Source organism: Rutilus rutilus (genome assembly GCF_951802725.1).
Source record: "Rutilus rutilus genome assembly, chromosome: 15".
NCBI lineage: Eukaryota > Metazoa > Chordata > Actinopteri > Cypriniformes > Leuciscidae > Rutilus > Rutilus rutilus.
The window spans coordinates 20,957,304-20,980,194 of NC_140220.1; the positions used below are offsets into that span (position 1 = coordinate 20,957,304).

The 22,891-nt window shown below is 38.1% G+C and overlaps 1 protein-coding gene across 1 annotated transcript; it reads right to left on the minus strand.

Annotated features, from left to right (window-relative positions):
• Positions 1–5,184: 5,184 nt before the first annotated feature.
• meis2b (Meis homeobox 2b) lies at positions 5,185–22,278 on the minus strand. The gene is made up of 13 exons (XM_084431677.1): positions 21,595–22,278; positions 21,230–21,459; positions 20,706–20,847; positions 20,427–20,477; positions 19,930–19,980; positions 19,682–19,828; positions 17,932–18,046; positions 12,312–12,451; positions 10,360–10,436; positions 8,599–8,657; positions 8,414–8,503; positions 8,205–8,292; positions 5,185–6,244 (listed from the first exon to the last, which is right to left on the minus strand). The coding sequence occupies exons 1-12, from the start codon at positions 21,610–21,612 to the stop codon at positions 8,234–8,236; spliced, it is 1,179 nt and encodes a 392-aa protein (XP_084287803.1). The 5' UTR covers positions 21,613–22,278; the 3' UTR covers positions 5,185–6,244; positions 8,205–8,233.
• Positions 22,279–22,891: the final 613 nt, after the last annotated feature.

Consider the following 22,891-nt stretch of genomic DNA (forward strand, 5'->3'; position numbering starts at 1 on the left):
GTTTAATCTCATTGTTATCTAGTAGAAACAATTTAAATATGCACTATGCAACTTTTTTTTTCCAAAATTTAGATAATAAATCAAAACATCATCAATCCTTCTTCCAAAACCTGTTTTTTTTTACCTTGATTCACTATGGTAAGTAGCCTATTATAAGTGTTTATGTTTTAGACATGACCGGATGGTTTTTGTGGGAAATTGCGCACTTGTGTAACTCATCCATGCATGTCTCGTCAGATCCGTAAATAGAGAAAAGTTGCTCCGGATACTTTGACGTGTGTATGGTGCGAGAGTGGCATTGGTTAATGAGTGAGAAAGGTTGATATGGAGCCTCTAAATCTCCAACCTTTGGGGAATCACCCGTTTAAACAAACGCGAACAGAAGAGAGTCTGCTGGCAAACCAGAACACGACAGAGCTCGTAATAAAACAAGAATCAACATTGGCTTGGCTTTCGGAGATGGAGAGAACTGAGGGATTTGAAATGTTGTAAAAGCAACAGAGATACTGCGTTTTTATTAAGCTACTCAACAGATGAGGAAGGTATTTTATTGAACAGATAAACTGCCATATAGCTCTCTAACAGAGTTCATTGTAAAGTATTATCTATTGTGAAGGGTCATTTCATTATGGTTGTTGTAGCGCTGTATTGAAAAGGATTGTGTCTATTAATGGGTAAAGCTACAGTAACGTCTTCAGCTAGTCAGCTTGAGAAACTGGTTAAATCTCTTAAGACTAGTAGTGAATGTTTTATGAACAGAAGGATAACCTCTTTGTTTTATTAACTGCTAGAGAGCCAAAAGTGACGTTTTGTAACTTTAAATAGATGTGTGATTTCTCTTCACTACCATATCAATGTTTTTTTTTATGTTTTTGAAAGATTTCTAAAAACAAATACAGTAAAAAAAAAAAAAAGGGATACTGTGAAAGATACTTACAATTTAAAATATTTTAAAATGTTATGTATTCCTGTGATCAAAGCTGAATTTTCAGCATTATGACATGATCCTTCAGAAATCATTCTAAAATGATGATTTGCTGCTCAAGAAACATTAAGTATTATTGTTGTGTTGCTTAATATATCTGTGAAAACCATTTTATTCAGGATTATTTGATGAATAAAACAACATTTATTTGAAATAGAAATGATTTGCAAAATGATCTATGTCTTTACTGTCACATCCTTGCTAAATAAAAGTATTAATTTCCTTCAATATATAAATACTGTACATAACTGGCCCCACATTTTTTAATAGTGTGTTTTTGAACGAAATCATCTACACTACAACAAAACAAAGTTCAAAATAAACATCAAAATGGCTGAAATAAAGGCACAACAGACATTAGCTGCAGTGTGCGAGGCTGTCAGATCCAAGAAGGAAAAGTGGAGATAAAGTTGTCAGGTGAAAAAAACCTGGACCGACATGTGTCACTTTAATTCCCCCGCATCTGGCCGATGGTTGAGGTCCACTGTCCAGCATGACTGTCCAAATTGAGTTCCTTGTGATCTTAATAAAAGTGAAAATCCTTCAGCTCTCCACAGCTGGGGACCCTCTGTAGCGTATACCATCCACAAACTGACTTTTTTTTTTTTCTTTTCCTTTTTTCTGGGGGACACTTCACTTTATGGCTTGTTCGCCCTGGTGCAATGAATTTAATGGGGTTTCTGATCAGCAGACATCATAAATGACATCATTTTAATGTCGCTATGGTGTTATTTAGCCATTTGTCGCCAGCTCACATCCTTCAGTCCGCAAAAAGCTTAGTCTGTTTTTCTTCTTGAACGTAAGAAGACCTGGTTTTGCTCATCATATAGGGAGCGGTTTAACGTCGATCAGCTTCCCAGGACTTGAAAGAGAGAGAATGCACAGAACTCCAGGCATGTGGAACAATCAGTGTTAGAAGCAAGATAGCTCTCCCGCTGGCCCCGTTCTCAACTTTGACCCCTGACCTCTTGGCACACGCGCCGCTGTAAATAAAGCTGAAGAGAGGCCTCCCCACCTAATTTCCTTTGGCCTCAAATTTAAACACCAATCCCTCTGACTGTTCTGTAACCAGGGGATAAACATCTCCTCACGTGGACCAGGTTCTCAACACGACCACTCTAGAAATCCAGAGAGAGGAGATATACACAATAGAAATTGTGTTTGACAAGTTGGATACAGTTGGTCTGGACGGGTCCTTGGCTAAGTGAGGTCTAAGCTGTATTGTCGAAATGAGGAGGGCTGTACAGAATTGCTACTGCCATGACAGGCTGATTCATAAAATCATAATTGCAATAATTCTGTAATAGATTGATTTCATGGTTTAAGAAGTTATTGCACCTAGTTGCACCAGTTGTGATTCATGTATGTCATGAGGACACTGTAAGAGGCTATCGCTTTTGTTTCAGTCATAAGATTTACTTTAGTTTTTACAGCAAGACATGGATCCAAATCAGTGGGAAGCTAGCCAGAGAGAAAACCGAGTCGAATCCACACGAATCTGTGTGCCAGCGTTTTTTATTTATTTATTTATATATATATATTTAAATATCTTAATTTATTTTATTATTTATCAATTAGGCCTATGATTGTAACTTTTTATGCTGTTTCACAACAGAGTTTTCTCACACACTATTATACATTTATAATGGAACGGCGTCTATGGCAAGCCGTTTTGACTTTTATTCATTCCAGGAGATTATTAAATTAAATGAAGGAAATTATGTGGAAATTAAAACACGTAATTATTGATATCAAACAGTATGATTTTTACTAGTAAGAACTGAATTTCTGATATGTGAAATTAGAATTTCAATTAGTCAGAAATCAATTCTTGATATCGACAATTAAAATTGAATGGCGGCCTATGGTGACATTTAACTAGTGAAAATACAATTACAGACATCAAGAATTATAGTTTTTACTACACTGTAAAAAAACAAAAACAAAAAAAAAAACAACAAGAACAAAAAATTAAATGTTGCTGCCTTAAATTTTTAAGAACAATCAACTTAGATGTTTAAGTAATTTCAACTTAAATTACATTAAACTGACTTAAAAACAATGAGTTGAATCTTTTATAACTTGTATAAAAAAAGTTTAAGATTGCTTAACTTATTTTGATGAGTTAAAGCAATGTAAAAACACATGTTGTCATAACCTATTTATCATAGAATTTTTGCAGTGTAGTTGAAATTAAATTTTGGATATCAAGAATTTGTATTTCTGCAAGTGGTGATGTCATTGTTGATATCAAAGATTACAATTTTTACTAGTGGAAATGTAGGCTAATTCCTGATGTCAAAAATCGCCATTGTTACTAGTAGAAATCTAATTCCTGATATCAAGAATTAGCATTTTAACTAGTGAAAATGAATTAGTTGATATCAAGAATTCATATCCTGGTAATGAATACAAGTCAAAACGGCCTGCCATAGGCGTCTCCTTTTACGCTGTAAATAAATATTATTAGCATGCTGTGGATTGTGTTTGCTCTATTTCATGTTGTATCTTTCTTTTTACGTGATGTTGCTCAGTGTGGGAAGGATGACCCATATTTCATTAAGCTGTGCTCTTGTTTCCGGCAGCTTTCACAACGAATTTATCTCTGACCAACATACACACACTCAGCATTTGAGTTATCTGTATCAACACTGGCTGTGCTCGAGATAATAATGCAGCTTTAAACTTGTTTTTATTTTGTAGATTTTGTGGTTTTATGTTACAGAAACGCACAACTTAACACTAAAGAATGTTTTGCCCGACAATGTTGGATGTTATGATCTTATGATATTTTTATGATATTTATTTATTATTATTTCCCCATTTCCCATATATATATATATATATATATATATATATATACACACACACACACACACACACACACATAACGTTGTTTAACAGAAAGTTAACGTTTTATGAGGTTAAACTCATTTTATAATACCGATTCGCACAACATTTCCGATTCGAAATATATATATGTTTTTTTTTATGTGGTCTTGAACGAATTGTGCAGTAAAACTAGGCTTTTATTTTCAAACATAGCTTGGCTATAGCTTTTGTTGATATGTTCAGAAGTCGAAATCAAATACAAAAGTAGTAAAAATAAAATAAATGAAAGGAACGAGAAACAAAACGGATTGGAAGGTCTTATTAAAATAATTCCATTATCGCAAGGAATGGGATGAAACGCAAGGGTTATTGCAGGTATTGTTGTGCCTGTGGCTTCTCCTCCAGCCGCGCAATTCTCCTCATCAATACTGCAGTGAGATCGTTACGCAGCTGACATTGATAAATGACCACCAAACCACAGCATTTTCTCACCAGTACTGCAGGCTAGAGTAACACAAACTGGAGGTCGAAATAAGCAAAAGAAACGTCTGTAGGAGCAGTCTTAGCTAAGATATCAAACAGCATGAGAAAAGCCATTTGAAAATGTCACCGCGAAATTGCGTTTAAAAGATGCTGGAGATTGAAGAAGCGCGCGGGGTTTGTGTTTCTGAAAAATTACACGCCGTCCAGTCGCCTGCTTTGGAAATATTGAATTAATGTGATTTATTTCTTCACAGATTGCCTCAAACATTTTACAAAAGACCTCTGCACACACTTAGATGATTTTAGGGAAACTATACGGTTATCAAATAATCATTTTACACTTTCTGATGCCCCTTTCAGTAGACATTAATGCAGTTGTATTTATTTTTTTTGTATTAGTTTGTATTCATCTCTGATATAGTTGTTACAGATATATACGTGATATCTCCAAGTTTAAAATTTTTGGTTTACGCTTTAATTCAAGGTGTCCGTGTTACAGTGAAATTATACATTTAAGTACTGAGTAATAATAATGAACTACATACTTACTAAAGGGTTAGGAATGGGGTTTGTTGCATGCAATTATGCATTATTTATAGTTAAGTTACTACATGTGTAACAAGGACACTGAAAAATAGTTACCGATTTTTGTAACGGCCAGTTTCGTTCGCGTCTACTTTCTTTTTTTCTTTCTTTTAATGAGTACTTAAATAAATTGCAGCACAGTTGCATTTTACAAAATAAATTAAATAAATAAATAAATAAACATAGGTAGGCCTATGTCTAAATATGCCTATTTATAGCCTAAATAAATGTTAACTGCAAGTCGCGTCAATCGATCCAAAGCATAAAATAACACGACAACATTCAAAGCAAGAGATTTAGGTAACATTTTGAAAATGAAGCATTTATTACAAGAATTCGACTTTTGACTGTGTAGAAATACTGTACTGCTTTAAAAGACTCCTAAAAGAAAAAAAAAAAAAGAAAAAAAAATGGACAGAGCGACAGGATCGATCAAACTTAGCAGTACATCAACAAACATATAATCGACTTTTTCCATAGAGAAAAGCAAGAGCGAGAACGGACCCAAAATGTACAACAATGTCCCATGTCCAATTTTAAAGGATCTCGACTGAATGCCTATTTCACATTGATGTGTTTTACAAATAACATTTACATAATTATGTACAATGGAACATCTCTAGTGGTTTAAAAACTCCTCCAGGCATTCTTAGCCTTACCAGAGCACTGTTGCTCACCAATTCAACAAATAAACGCACAACTCATTTCCTCAGTGATGCTTTCCAAAACACTTCATGTGGGGAAGACTTTGTGGTTTCAGATACTGGAATTTGTGTCAGATGTGTGATCCTTTCGAGTGATTTCATTTCCCCCAAACTTTGAGGAAGCAAAGGTCTAAATCTATTGTCAATGACACAAACCCAAACATTGAACATTTCCCAAAAGAAAAAAACAAACAAAAACTCATCATACACTCACATTTCAGTTCTTGAGGGCTTTTAGCATCTTTTACTATATTCCACATTTAATATGAACGTGTGCACTTGTGCGTGAGGAGGTATGGGATATTCACGTCTGGGGCGGCCACTCTACGGTTGAGCAAAAGTGCACAAAATGGTGTGGTCCCCGTGCTTCTTGACGGTATAACAAGAATAAATAAATAATTTAAAAAGAAAAGATCTCCCAATTGTCTTTTCAGAAGTCTCTCTTTTGGCACAAATGCTTCAAGTCTGTTTTTGTTAAGGTGGTGATCCTTTGGAAGGTCCTTTGGCTGGAGATCTGATGGCCAGATGATGAGAGGGTCTGTGGGAGATTTGGGAGGTTCTCGTGAAAAGAGGATCAGGTGAGGACGAATGTGATGACGTGACTCCTCATGCCTCTGGCCAGCACTGGGACTATTCCTGAGGCCACCATCAAAACCTAGAACATAGAGGGGGAAAAACAATATTGAGAGATTTATTCACCCACATTCACACTGTGAAACAAAAAAAATACATTGCAGAAATATTCGGGGCACATGTTGATTACCAGAAAAAAATGTTTAGTCTAAAAAATAAGCAAAATCTGGATCTCATATAATGGAAGTGAAAGAATAAACTTCAAAGTACGTTTTCATTATACGATTCAGTAGCCACAAAATGCAAACAATATGCAAGTTAACATGAATTTAGTGTTAAAAAAGTAAGTAAAGTTATATCCAATTTTACAATGCAATGTCTAAAAACCCCAAATGACCACGAAACCGACTCACTGTAAAACATTTCTCCCTAATTCAAATTAAAAACAAATGTTATAATCGAACTGGCTGTACAAGTCATTTCAACTCATTAACACAATAACATACAATAAGGTTTCATTAGTTAACATGAAATAAGAATGAACAATGATTTTGATGATTTTATGATGACAGCTTTTACTAATCTCAGTTAATGTTAATTTTTATTTTAATTATTAAAATCAAATGTTGTATTTGTTAACATTAGTTAATGAGTGAACTAACATGAACAAACAATGAACAGCTGCACTGTAAAAAATGATATGATCAATATGTTATGACAACACGTTTTTACGTTGCTTTAACTCATCAAAACAAGTTAAGCAATTTTCAACTTGTTTTTATGTTGTACAAGATTCAACTCATTTTTAAGTCAGTTTAATGTAATTTAAGTTGAAATGACAAACATCCAAGTTAATTGTACTTAAAAATAGTGTATGGATTTTTATTAACTAACATTAATAAATACTGTAACAATTTTGTTAACAAAACAAATGAGAACATTGCAAAGTGTTACCAACTCATTTTTTTATATCCTGCCTAGTTAAATCAACTTAAAAAAATAAATTGAAACTGGTTAAATTACTTTGATGAGTTAAAGTGATGGAAAAACATATGTTGACTTATTGATCATATCATTTTTTACAGTGTATTTAATCAGCTTTACACCTCAAATAATACACAAGTTATAACAGAACAAATGAATATAAGTGTTTCTATAAAATTATAAACTTCAGATTTCAGGGCAAATTCACTTAAATTTAATTCTTTCCTCTTCTTTTTTTTTTTTTTTTAAAGAAATCAAAATATTTGTTTGTGGTAATTAACATTACACCACAAATGCTCTCAATTAAACTTAACTTGCACCCAACTCTGAAAATTCTTTTAAATAAACATACACCTGCCTCTACGATCATAAAAGTGTCTCTATCCGCTTTATGCAGGAAAACAGATCTTCATAATGATCCCAACGATCCGCCAGCATATGGTGTTTAACCAGAGCGAATTAAGGACGGGGAAACATTCCTCTAAATGACGCAATTACAGTAACGACTCGATGATAATTCAATCAAAAAAAGGTAGGATTAAATAGTCTGGAAATTATTTAGTCTGCGTGTATCTGGCTCCTGCGAGCCGGAGCTCGTGATATCTCTATGTGTCTGTGGTTTCGGTGGGGGGTGTTAACCTCCGCTCGCCTCCCCTCTCCTCTCCCTTCATTAGCGGAGGATGAGGTTGTTATTTGAGAGGAAAGGGCTGTGTTGGCACGATTGCAGAACTGGATGCGGTGCCTATTTACATATAAAGAGCTCTATTAATCAAGGTAAGTGTCATTATGGAGGGGCTCATTGGGCAGCACAGTGTGGGTATTAAATAAAATTCTCCATGCCAGGCCGCCCGCGGCGAGCGATACGTCTTGATTTGTGGACTGTCAGAGACAGGCAGCGAATATGGAGCCGGAGAAGGAAGGTGCGCGAGTGCGTGCGCGTGGGGGGGGGGGGGGGCGTCGTTGTCGTTGGAGAGAGAATTGCCACCATAATCAGATTTCGCACGCCGAGTGAAAGGAGAAAGAGAGGGGATGTTCTAAGTACCAAAGCGTTTCCTTACGTTTATGATTTGGGAAGCAGGGGAGGCGTTTACATGTAGTGCCACTGTCCATCCATACCCATGTTCATACCCATACCTCCCATGGGACCTGTGAGACAGAGAAACAAAATTAAGAAAACAATAAAAACACATGCAAATGTGCAGGAAGATTTTTTTTATAACAGCACTAAACGTGAGTTATGCGCAATAATTATCAAAGCGCTTCTTACCGCCAGGCCGAAGACCCATGTGTTGTTGGCCGTCTAACACAAAGCCACCCATTGGCTGACCATCGGGGCTGTAAGCGGATCCTTGACTTACTAAACACACAAAGACACAGTACATATATGTGATGTATGCACACACTGCTTATATGGTGACAGTAAAGATTGTAGAAAATAAACCTGCACTTTACCTGCTCTGTTAGACTGATCAATCATGGGCTGCACGATTCTTCTCCGAGCATTGATAAACCTGTCAAAGAGAAGACATTTACTAAATCTATTTATATTACTAACCGCACACAGTATATTTTACTCTTATTTAAACACTCAGGACTTTTACTACTGTGAGCCTTTTGCTATGATTTACTGCAAAATATTCCTTAATGCAGTGCGATTTCTCCTGGGCCTTTGGGTTAATGGACCTGTCAGGAGTCCACAAAAAAAAAAAAAAAAAAAAAAAAAAAAACTAATGCACTGTTTAAGCGCCAGACCAAAGAAATTCTCTAATTTATAATGTAAACAAGCTGAGGTTTTCTTAATAAAGATATTTTAACACCTTTTACAAATTACGTTTTGAGAAACATTCCGTTTAATGGTGAATTTTATGGTTGAGGACAATAAAAACAAATAGATTTATTTGATTTGTGGTCTGTTTTTCCTTTCCTCAGCACTCTAAAGTTAATCTCTGTTTTTAAGACTTGCTTTAATTGCGCTTCTTGCTGCAATATATTAGTGAATCAAGTAAAGGGGTCATTGCTCAATAAATATTCAATTGATATAGCATTGGCCTGGCAGCCTGAGGGTATGATTAGCCTAACTGCTTTTCAGACACTAATATGCTTCAGCAGCCCGTAACAGAGAGGTAGGAAATGCCCCTGACATGCAATGGGGGAAGGAATTACTCATAGACAATGAGTCTTAGCCAAATGTTTGTGAACACCTTATTTGGTCGTGGTAAACACATGTTAGTGTATGGTACAAATCTTAAATGTCAATTTTCTCTCTCTCTCTCTCTCTCTCTCTCTCTCTCTCTCTCTCTCTCTCTCTCTCTCTCTCTCTCTCTATATATATATATATATATATATATAGGAATGATAATACTATTCATCAGCTTTTTATTATACAAAAACTTGTCTGCTTTATGACTATTAATAAAAAAAAAGGCTTTTGTTGAAATTTTGTTAAAGTATGTATGGTAAATTAAAGTAGAGTCTAATTGAAATCAAATAGAATTGAATTAGCTACATTATATGGTTTAAATACATAAAGAATTTGAATATTTTAATTTTAGTATTTTAATAATACATATTTTTTATCATGGAAGAGGAAAACGTCTCAATTTAAAACTTAATTTTGAAGTTTTTTTTTTTATATACATGTATTATGAGAGCATATGTGGTAAATTAAAATAAATAAATTGAAGTATCAAAGTTATACAGTTTAAATGCATACAGACTAAAAAACAAATATGTAATGAAAAAACTTAGCTTAAAACTTAATATATATATATATATATATATATATTTTTTTTTTGGTGCCTATTGGCAATCTATCATTACATACTAATCTCATACATAGACTTCCTTTTCACATTCTCAAACTGAGAATGAGTATCACATTTGTGTAATCCAATAACATCTATTATAAGCAAGATGGTTCCTGAAAAAAAAACATTCAGGGGAACTCTGGTGACCGAACAGCATTCCGGAATCCTAACATAACATTTGACAACTTTTCTAAAAGCCCCTCGGAGACCTTGGCAAACCCCATCATCGCTCCTATTCTTACTTTTAATTGTCTCATAGGGTCTTTGAACACCATCCTAATAATAGTGTGAGAAATCAGGATCACCGGACTTGAAATGGAAATGTTACAGAGATCCCCAACCCTGACTTCTAAGTGCTGAGAGGTCAATCTGGCAAGTCAAAAGTCAAAGGTCAAAGGTTGCTCACCAGTTATTCACTTGTAAGATGGTGAGGCCTGTGTCCTGTGCTAGCTGCTTCTTCTGCTCTTCAGATGGGTAGGGGTGCTGCAAGACAAAAAAAAAAAAAAAAAAAATTAGATTAATGTGTAAGAAACCTCTGCAGTTAATAACATTGCTGTCCGATGATCCATAAAGCAATAATGAATGGAACATGTAAATGTCTTAATTTTTTATAGTTGTGTATTTCTCCTTGTAGTCTCCATTAAAAAAGCAAATCAAAATGGCCTTACTTTTTCTTAAAAACCAATCTGTTTAAATGACTAATGACTTCAAGCACCAAATGTGAGACTCCGGGCAAAAAACGTGGATCCCATATGACTCTTTCAGGAAATTACATCATTATGTATGATAGACTTCCCATATGCAGCCCTGAGTTGGAGAATTTCCCTGCGTCTTATTGGCTGAGCGCTCGTGGTTTTGTTTGACATTATTTGACATTACTTGACAAATGATCGAGTGGGTGTGAAAGAGAGACAATGGAGAGTTTTGTTTAGGGTTGAATAGGGCTTGGCCCTTGGTGGCCCCGCGGTGGCCCCTGGCCCCTGATCTTCTTGCTCTCGCTGTGAGTGCAGAGGGAGGGCAGCAGATGGCAGGCAGGGGTGAATGTATAGACAGTCCTGGGTCGTGGGTGTGCACCAATTTTGGCACTGTCATGGCCTCACCTCCCGTGGTCACCGGTGAGGGATGAGTCCTGTTCCATGTCTCGCTCTCTCTCTCTCTCACACACTGACGGAGATTTCCCTGCTCACCTCCTGGCTTGCTAGCTGTCATTGTGGTGATGAATGACTGTAAGCCCTGCCCCCTTTCTACACAAGCCAGTGACGGCCGAATGCAAGCTGGGCTCTGGGATCCATCTTTAAACTCTTATCAAAAAGCTCTCGGCAGGTTGCGCAGGGATTGTTCGCTAAAGTTCAGTGAGGAACCTACTTGTTCAAATGACGAAGCTAGCTGACAAGCTCGCTTTCATCGAATCGCTCATATTTGCATGAATTGCACTTATGTCTACTAAGAAGCCCCCTCCTCGTCCCCATTTGCATGCCAAAGGAGATCTCTCTATCTCGTTCCAGTGAAACTAACAGTTATAACTGTAATGTTCCACTGAATCTTAATGTTCCACCTTTCTTTAAGATTGTCAGCACAGGGGGTCTTTATCGTGGACCTCTGAATAGGTCACAAAAGATGGAGGCTTAGACCATATGTAAGAGCCCCCCCACCTCAAACGCCGCACACTGGCTCAAAGTAGAACCCGACAAAACGTAATCCAGCAGCTTTCATTCAGCCCCGACCCCAAATGAATGCATGATCGCCTGGGTGTTGCAATGGAGGCCATTCAGAGGCCAAAGTCCCCTCTAACACTTTTTTTTTGTCAGAGGACACATCCTGCAATGGGAAACACTTTTGCTTCACAAATTGCTCTGAAAAGGAGCTGGGAACAGAGAGAGGATAATTCAATTAGGCTCTCCTTTTTATCTCTAAACTCTAAAGGTGGGTAAAAGGGAAAGGATTACTATGTGTACGAGACCTGTGTAGCTCTTAGAAAGTGCAGGAATTCTGAAAGAGAATGGAAAACAGGAAGACGCAGGAGAATTGTGGGAATTTAAGGAGGTGGACCGGTGAAAATGTGCAGTGATTCAAGAGGGTTAAGAATGCCACAAATCAGCCCTAAACCAGCAAGTTTTGCTGGAACGTACTCACCCCAAGGCGAATACGACCCTCGGTTTTGACAAGCAAAATGGATGGGAGGGCCGAGAGACAGATAATAACACACCCTGCTAGTTTTAATGCAGTTTGGATGCAGGCCGCTGAGCTGAAAACAGTGGGATTAAACTAATTCGCCAAGAGACACGTCAAACAATTTGGCCCATTTTTAAAATGACGCAGACTTCCGATTTCCGACAAGGAGATCTGAGCAAGTGTTACCGTAAGATGCTGGAAGAGCCACGCCCGCATGATGTTGGTCGCCACTTTAGGAAAGATCCCTCTCTTCTTCTGCCGTTTCTTGTCCTGGTCGTCCTCGTCCCCAGTTCCCGGAGATGCCAAGCTGTTATCCAAGCCATCTCCTGATAAACAACAGCGTGAAAGCAGGGCGAGAGAGAAAAAGCAAAAGAAGAAAGTCATTTTAATGAGATAAAACATCACCTTCAGTTGTTTATTCAGACCGATCACCAGTGCCACTCACAAACGCGATGTGAAAGAGTCACGCAGGGGGGCTTGTTTTGATTAGCAACAGTAACACAAGGACCGCGGCGAGCAGAAGTATCCATGCAGTGAGAGGGAACGCTAATCAACAGAGCGAGATTTCTCCCGCTCCCTCTCGCTGTCTCAATGTCAGGGATCTCGAGGAAAGCTCTGCACCAACCCCAGTGCTATTAATTCAATGTGAGTTCTGTCTTTGACAAGGGGTAATGAATGTCCAGGCTCCATGCTTGAATGTGGAATGGAGACTTGGCACTGCAAAGAGAATATCTGATCTGCATTAGCACTCAAAATAAAGTCGGAAAACTCGGGAAAAACATAAATAAAGCAACGCCTGTTAGTGGTTGTTGAGAAAACCGTATTCGACTTCAGAATTTATGTTGGTAATTGGTTTACCGTGCAGGGAAAGTACATACATACGATGCTAAACCGCTAATTTACGTACACACACTTCAGCTATTGAAGTTTTTTTTTTTTTTTACTGAAGTTCATGCATTCTCTGGGAAGTGAACTTTGACCACAGCGTTCTTAGCACCTTGAACTACATTTCTGTGAATGTGTGTGTATAGGGATGTACATTATCCCGCTTGTTATATGGCTTCATGCCACATAAGTAAATAATTAGACACAAAATATTGGCTTGAGTTGAAATATTTTATTTAGTCTTTAAACGCAAAGCTTCCATGGAGAAAGGAGTTGCTAGCAAGCGGCAAGTTCAAACTAGACGGACATTTAAGGCATACGGTACAGTATTGTCACTTATTACATGCCATTTCGCCACATAAATAATTATGGGGATAAGAGATATTGATTTGACATGAAACTGTTTTCAAATCGAACCTGTTTGTATATTATAATCCATTACAGTGTACAGAACAATCATTGCAAAATGGTAGCAGCTGCGTTTGTATGAAACAAGACAGCAAGTCTGAGATACCCGGATGACATAATTAAATAATTGTACACAAAATATTGATATGAGTTTTAATATTTTATTAGCTCACCAAGCATAAAACTTACAGAAAGAAAACACTTTCCAAGCAAGACTTTGGTTACCCGGATGAGCCTGTGTTATCAGTTTTTACCAGTTGTTATCAGGGAATAAAATACCGCTGGATCGTGCAATTGACCAATCAAAATCAAATTCCGCAAAGCTGCGTAATATATATATATATATATATATATTCACAACTAGTAAATATTAAACATTTAATTGCATAAATAATGTTTCATTATTTACATTTTTTACATAAAATACCTCACCTATTTACTCTTGCAAAATGTTTCAGAACAAAGAGCTTTTGAAAACTGGCTATAATAATGGCAAATCAAAGAGAAATATGTGCTGAAATGATAACTCAGCTGAGATTGCTGCTATTTTTTATTTGTTTTACATGACGTCAAATGAGAGAATTTGGAGCATTCATAAAAATCCTACAAGTTTCCAACTTGTAATTGAGAGTTTGATGATACATTTGATAATACAGTTTGATGATACAGTTTGATGATATGCTTTTTTTACCAGTCGGAAGCTGGTAATTACAGTAATTCTTATTCCAGAATGACGTGAATGAGGCATATATTGTAAGCTCAAGTGATGCTCAAGAAAACAATGCTTTTTGAACTGTGAGCTCTCTGATAACATCAAGCTTGCTTTCATTCCATTACCATCCAATCTAGTTTAAGATCAGAGCCCAGGCAGGAGGCCGCTTTTAAACTAAGGTTTCCGTCTTGTCCTCCTCCCCACCCTCCTTTCTCTCTTTCTTTCCATCCCTCTTTCCCTCTTCCATTAACTGTGCATCAGGCAAGATGATTTACTTTTAACAGTCATGCTTATTTTTCTTGCCCTGAGGGTAGAGATGCCTTGAAAGCCTGCCCGGAGGGTGTGTGAATAATGTATCTGAGGGACTCCTCCCCGGAGGCGGGACAGGAACCCTACTTTTCTTAAGATTGGCCCTGCTGTGTCTCCTTGTTTTTGTGGATGCATCAATCAAAGGCGACTGTATGCGCCATATTCATCCATTAATATTTCAGATAATGAATAATGACATTTGAATATAAGAAGGGGGGTGGTGGATGGACTTCAGGCTGACTGATGCTGTAATCAAAATTCAAGTCAAGGGCAGGGCAGTGGTCTCACACTGTCTGTCTGCACAACACACACTGCTGTTCCTTCTCATTATGCTTTCAGGAGTTTGCATGTTGACCACAGTCTTAACCGGCACCGAGAGTTAAGGGTTTCAATGTAAATATGAAGAAAAAGTATTAGAAAGTACAGTAATATGTTCTTAAAGGGTATGAAAGAAAAGAAAAAAAGTGAGAAAAGAGGGGAAAAGAAAATTATACTTTTCACAGCACTGAAAAATAGGTGAGATTTTTAAATGTCAAAAATGTGCTAGAAAAAAAACCCTGATAATGAATAAAAAAGTAACTTATTCTGAAAGTATCAAAAAACAGATGACTTTAAGGAAGAAAAAGGCTAAAAGTAAAAATAGAATAAGATAAAAAAATAAATACTGAAAAAGTGACATTTTCAGTGTTACAAAACATGTTCAGGTGCTAGAAAGATTGAAAAGAAGAATACAGAAAAAGAAAAAAGAAAAGAAAGAAAAAACAGATTCTGAAAGTATAAAAAGTATATTTTAGGAAATAATATGTAAAAATAGAATAAGATATAAAGAAAAGAAAAGAAAAGGGGAAACCAATAGATAAAGAGAGCTGGGTAAGATCCTTACATCTAAGGAAGCCTCAAACACTCTCTCCCCCCCCCCTTCTCCTCGAGCCTCTCTCCTCCTGTTCCAGAAAACGAAGGCCGGAGGGCTGATCCAACCCGACGCTAATCGCTTCTGACTGTTCCCTGGCAACTTGGCCCATGCAGCCTGTGCGACTGCACTCTCTTTAAAGGCTGCAGCTCCCTGAGCCCTACCTCACTCCCCGGCCCCGGAGTCTGCACGCGCAGCGCAGAGGGGGGCCGGAGCAGCCTGGAGGAAGGCTGGAGTAAGCCCTCGGGCTGTTTAGAGAAAAACAGCACCCTAAGACATGGAGAAGAGGCTTCTAGCTTCAATCTACAGCCACCCCCCCACACACACACACACACTTTCACTTGTACATATAAAGCAAAACTTCTGAAGCTAGATATGATGAGCATATGCATATAAAACACGTCAAGTCTAAGTAGAATTTTTTTAACCGGTTTTCCCACATCCTTCAAGCCGACCCTCACGGCGGCCGTGTCACATCACGGTACCTTCAGCGTCCGAGAGATGACAAGGTCCAAAAGCTAAAAACGCTCTGCGTTGTTCTGATGCTGATAATTAGATGAACTGGAGATAGATGAATGTCCCGAAGACAAAGGGTGCCCGGCGCAAACTAGCCGGGTCTGATGACTGCCACCCCGCACGCATCACAGAATAAATCCAGTTTGCTTGCTTAATGAGCTCGCCATGACCTCAATCTATCACGAACTATACTTCTCCGAAGGGGCCATAATTCTGACTACTGGACGCAACAGACTGGATAATTACTGGACGGACGCAGATGATTTTGTTCTCGCTAATCGTTTCGCTTAAAGCATATTGATTAGATGCTCTTATCCTCTTGTCCCCCGTGGCCATGATATGATCTGGAGGAACATGGGATTGGACCACAGTTGGGTGGTATTGACAACTACAAAAACGCGGAGGCATCGGCTCTTGACACTTGTTGTTGGTCCACTACACTTCATGCTGGGATTTCACCTCCATTGAGGGTTCAGATATAGATGTAAACATCCTGTCTCAGCCTGTGTCTTTCAGCAACCTTAGAGGTAACAACTGGCCTGGAATGTCCTGCAGCTTCCCTTTGTTCCCTTTCGGCCTTTGTGATGGACATTCCTAGGCTCTGCATTCCCACCGACAAGGCACATGTTTAGGATAGCTGTGGAAAACCCCCTCACTACCATCCCGAACTCACTGAGGTGAGTCAGCGGTTCTTAAAAACCACTCGGACTGTGGACCGAGGAGCACTTCTTCGGACCTTACTTGAAGGTTACCCCAACACGAGCAACTTCTACAGATGTGCAACAAACAAAGAGAACCCCCTACAAGAGACAGGTGCTTTGAAGACTCCCAGTAATCCTTTGGACTGGAGTTGGGTGACTGACGTAAGACCCCCCATTCACTTGTAATGGAAAAAGGTGTTTGCTTTACCGATCTCTTGAATGATAAAGGGAGGAACACTGATCCAAAGTGGCTCCTAGTGGAGCAGCAGGTAGATGTCCCTGATTCTAAACCAACCTCAGCCTCTGATCACCCCAGATATCACCCCTCCATTGTGACTAGTATTTGAAGTGCTCTGTCCTTCAGGCCGGCAGGGGTCATTCCTCTTCCCCTTCTTCAATGCATGCTCTTTGGGGTCAAAAGGCCGTGGGTCTTGGATGTCCCCCCACTGTTGTTTAAAAAAAAGCCCTGTGTGTGGAAAAATGCCGCCACCCAATGCTTTTCTCTCTTTTATACAGAGTTGCACTGCAGAAAGACTACTGGCATTGCTGCTATGCCAAACATTTAAAAATTTTAGAGCTTTTATATTGTCACACTAAGGCCGAATTGTCAGAGAATAACAATCTGGCTACTGGCTTTTGATTCTGGTTTCTCTTGTCTTGTATAACATCCTGCTATTGTTCTGCATAATGGTCAGGCCATTGATGTCTGATGGTTAAAAGGAGGTGAGAAACCCTGAAGGCTATTTTCACTGAAGCAATTACACACACAAACAATAAATAAAATAAAATAAAATAAAAGGGACTATAAATATGAAGTGGCAGATCGCAATATAAATTAAGAAAAAAAGAGTGACATGCAAATGGAAGATCTGGTAAATTAAATTAGACCCTTAACCTTTCAAGAACATTAAGCACCTACTGTGTCCACAGTTAAATCGTAAAACCAGCTCAGTGAACCATCGCAATGATGACACGAACAATGACACATGACTTTGATTAGTAAATGCCGTTTACAGCCACGCGCATGGACAAATTATGAATTTCAATTCAGCAAAGTACCATAGATGTTGTAATCAAAGTACAATATACACTGGAAAAAAGGTGGTAACCTACTAAAAGAGCTATTTCAACCAATTAAAATTGAGTTTTGTTGGTATAAATTACGCTGATACAGCAATGTTTAATACTATTTTTTGACTGTTAGATGTTACCACTTTTAGGTTGCATTTTTGAGTGTATGATGTAAAAACAAATTAAAATCCAACCTCAGTGAAAATACTACTCGAAGCTTGGAATATGAATTAAGACGAGTCTTTATAACAAAGCACATCATGACGTAATAGTAAAACTGACAGTTTTTCCTACCTAGTTCACTGCTGTTGTCTCCGCTCTGAGAGGCATGTCCCCCGCTGGAGGGTCCTGGGGTGCCGACTGAGGGAGTAGAGTGAGCGTCGTCCATGTCTCTCCAGGACGCTGGATTCTGAGGTTCAGGAACATCCAGATATCGAAGGGTGAAAAAAGAAGGCCACATTACAAACACTAGCAACATATACATGATATTTTTTAAACAGCGATTTTTAAGCGCCTAGTTACCATGTCTGTGCTGAAAAGTTAGTCCGACCAAATTAAAGATAACAGAAACGCATGATCCAAAACAAACACAAATGCAAGTCCTATGGAGCCACGAATGGAGTAACTGCTTCTCCTGATGTCTGACCGTAAATGCTCAGAAGAAAACCAACAGCGTCCCCTTTTTATCCAAAACAGGGTACAAAGCACTTATACGGGCTCAACATGAAGGCAAACAGCAGCCGTTCCTCTTCAGGCCCTTAGCGTCAGCTGTTTGCCTGATGGTGATCAGCTAAAGAGCTCTAAGAAAAGGCCAGAATAAGCTCCTACAACAATAAAGCTGTGTGAATAAGACCCTTCACTGTTTTCTCATTAGGACGTACAAAAGCAGTCTGTGGGTTTGTGTGTTTATGTGTGTGTGTGTGTGTGTGTGTGCAGTTAATAACGTTTCAGAAGGCCACTGTCTCCTTTCATCACGTAATTCAAATTGTTTTGTGTCACGCTGCACACTTGTAAATCGATAAGACATTACAGGAGCATCAATAAAAGATTACAGTTATCGTCAACCGTGCAAAGGTACATATTCGTCAAATGAATTTCAGCTGACCAAGTGAAGGTATGACGGTTAGACCTCACCATCCACGGATCTATTTACAGGAGTCGTGTGGATGGGAAAAGTCATCAACCGTTTTACACAATGGAAAATAGAAGCATGTGATAAAAGACAAAACTATAACAGGCTATAACGCCGTGTTTTTCTCTGTGTTTAATATGACTATAACCTCTGCTTCCCATTTTGACAAGGAACAGAGCTAGGCAGAATGTCCCGTTTCTTCTTAATTCTGTGGTTTTGTTCCTGTGACAGGGGGTGGTGCGTTGATAATAGGAAGCACAACTGTAAAGAACACACTGTTGGTCTCTGAGTGAAAAAAGACTCCCCTCCTGCTTGACAATAACAATCCAATCAGTTCAAAGACAATAGCGCATTCACGTGCAAATGTAACGTTGATCATTAGGGCTAACGGAGGGGTGGACAGTGGGGGGAAAACCCTGACCCTCAACAACACCTGCACCCAACATGACGGGCTTCATCAACATGATCTTCATCATCATCATCCTACCTCTTCGAAAATAAGATATATCCTGGGGCAATGTCATAATGATTCATATTAGAGCCAAGAGAAATGGATTTAGATAATGTTGTTTAAATAAATTAGCATATATAACTGTAATTAACTCTCTTACTCTCTCTGTGTGTATGACTAAAATGCATTGTGGAGATGAATAAAGGAGGAAGAAAAAAAGATATGGGAAATGCATGGTGGAGGCACTACAAATGTTTTTTGGTTTTTTTTTTTTTGGTAAAAAAATTATAATCAGAAAACAGAATTTTAACTCTCTTCACCAGTTCACACGATACACAATAAATAGCACTTTCAGTCTTTCCTTTGTTGGAAACTAATAGCCTGTACTGTAAACATACAAACAGCTCTGCTGTCTAATTGCCCTGTTTTATGATGTCATAGAAAGCCAATTAAAAACTCACGTGATCTGCGAGATTCGTCGAGGATCCTGAGAGGTCGTCGAAGTCGGACTTGCAACCATCCCGTTCATCAATTACCAGGTCAATGGGCATTTTGCCCTTCAAACAGCTAATATACCGATGACAAAAGTTGTCGCAAAGCTCGTGCACCTGAAAAAAAAAAAAAAAAAAAAAAAAAAAAAAAATTCAATTTGTTTATCACTACAACAATATAATATTATAATAATAAAAAAATAAAATAATTGACATACCTTTTCGAGTTCTAAAAGATGGAATCGTAATACTTGTATTGATTGAATCATCTAAGTAAAGAGTAAAATAATGCATTAAATATTTAAACCAAAATAACAACTTTAAAAAATAACAATAATAGTAATATAATAGGCTAATAACAATAATAAACATTGGTTATTCAAAAAAAAAAAAAAAAAAAAACATTTATATTCTATAAATGTATATTCTATTCTAGTTATTCTAATCGCGCGAGAAATCACACTCACATCAAAAACTTCGCACGTCTGATATAGTGTTGGCTTTGTAATGTTATGACAATAGCAGGAGTGTAAATAGGTTCCTCCAGAGACGATGCTTTGAGGGAGCCCAGGGCAAAGACCCCCACGCCCTCTGATAACACGCGGCCTCATAAATCACTAAAGCTCCCTTTCTTTCCCTCAAAGAATCCTCGCATATAACGCTCTGAAGCGAATACCTGAAACAAAAGCTGTGCGAAACGGCATCTTACACTTACCAAATTGTCCAGCTCTGGATTAGAAGAAAATAACGGCTTCTCTGCCCGAATCTGTATACAAAAAATTCACAAGTTTGTTAGAACTACAAAACAATATATATGTATATATATATATATATATATATATATATATATATATATATATATATATATATATATATATATATCAAATAAAACTAAATCATGTGATTTCCAATTTCCCCAAAACTGTCATTTAGTTAGAACTACCGAAATCGTTAAGTCCTTAAAAAGATGTGTATTTTTCAATCTAAAAGTTACCTGTTTGGCAAACACAGCGATGTCCTCGTTAAATGAATCGGACGAGCACACATCTCCTCCAGCGACTCCGGGCTCTCTCGGTGTGCATGTGGCCAGCTCGCACTTCTCAAACACCAGCGCCAGCAGCGGGAATAACGGGTGCCTTCAAGATTCAATAAACATTTACATGCTTAGATCAAAACACTATATCAATAACTGAGCAATCGTGCTGATGACAGTAATACGGCTTTGGAGTTTTTACTTGCATTGCTTTGACGGCCACATAATGGCACTCGAAGTCAGTAGCCTAAATCAGATAGTGTATAAAAGCGTTCTATAATTTTTTATAATGACAAACAAACAGCTTTAATTTAAAATGTAATTATGCAGCACACTATTTGAAAATGTCGATATGCAGACTTTAAAATCGTATGTGCAAAGTAATTTACTGACTGAAATAAATTTCACTGCCAAACGCGGGTATAGCCTAAAAAGATTGTGTTAACTAGCAGATATGCCATGCAAGAAATTATATAATAAAGTACCCATAAATTTGGTCCTTGTCTCTTTTAAGTGCGTCGTTGACAGCCGAGCCCATGCTGCTGGGCATGATGCTGTGCGGTGCGTGGGCCCCGTAATGTTGGTTGGCATGTGGCGGTGGCCCGTGACTCAAATGGTGAACCTGCGGCAGGGGCCGAGGCGCGTGCGGGTCCCCGTACATCGACGTCGGAACCCCAACTCCATCCATGCCGCCATAGTGGGCAAGGTCTTCGTACTGCATCAGATAGAAACCGTATCATAGGCAACTCAAATAACAAATGTGTTTACCTAATATTGATGCAAATATTAAAAGCAAACTTTATGACTTAGGCTAAGTTGTTTTACGCGGTGGATTTGTAAGAGAACGTACCCGTTGAGCCATCAGCATATGACGCTTCTGTTGATGTTAAGTGCAAATTGTGATCTTATCCAACGAGGAAGCAATTTGAGTGATTTAATTCCTTTTGTGCATCCGGTTTAAGAGGACTGAGCTGTTGGTAATCCGTTGAGATGATAGAGCATGTCCTGTGAAGAGTTTTTGATCGCTCCTTTTTCAGACGCTTTTGGTGCTTAATTCGACCGTATTGCTAAATAAATTCACTTTGCAATTTGATGAATGTAAACTTAACAAATAAAAAACGATACAGTATAGGCTAAAAATATTTGCTTCCACTTCAACCGTCTGACAATCTAATGCACTTTACCCTTCAAAGACTTCCTGAAGTCAGAGGAATCTTTCCAAATTCTGGGATGTTCGTGTCTGGCATCGCAAACACTGCAAGGAAAAACTATCCGGATCTCATGGTCCCTCTTTGCGACCCACGCTTTGCCTCGACTGGGATTGTGTTGGTGACTGGAGCAGGTTCCTCTTGAAGAGACTGAACCCCTGATGACTGAGCCTGGGAAGCGTGGTGGGTGTTACCAGCTCAACACCTCTACATAAAGCAAGAGAAAGAAGAGCGCAATGACCACGAGTAGCCAGCGAGTGTTCACATTGGATACGCGGGCGGATGACGCACCACCATCCTCTGCGTTTTGTTACTAGGGGTGGAGTGTCTTTATTTTTAAAAGTGCTAAAATCAGATCAGTGCACTGAGTCGCACTGGGAATGGACCTTGTTTCGACAAATTGCTGAGCATCACAGCATTTGAGCCTTTGAAAATATATTTACCACAGACTATACATTTGGACTGCTTCGTTGTTCAATATGTATTCGTCATATATGAAGTTATTAGGCTACATTTATATTATAAAGTTGCGTTTAGGTTTTTTTTTTATTTGTTCTTTTTTATGCCTGTCCTTTTGTAAGTACAGTAAATAGATCAAGCTGTCTTGTTCTCCAATGGTAGTTAAAGAACTGTCTGAAGTTCTTTTTTGCGTTCAGTTTAATGTTATATGTTGACGTTGTTTTCATTATTTTTTGTAAGAAACTATGGTTAATGTATGGAACTAGAAATATATTTTAAACGTGGAGCTATAAAAACCCGTGCAGTTACATCATTCTTCTATTCCAAGCGCTTTTGCGCATAAACGACACTGAGGGAATTATGCACGACTGTCTCTCTGCAATTCCATCATAATCATACAGTAAACGAGATCGGATGGGAAGAAAACACAAACTAATTTGATGTAGAGAACAATTTAATTCACGTTGCAGTCGACAATTT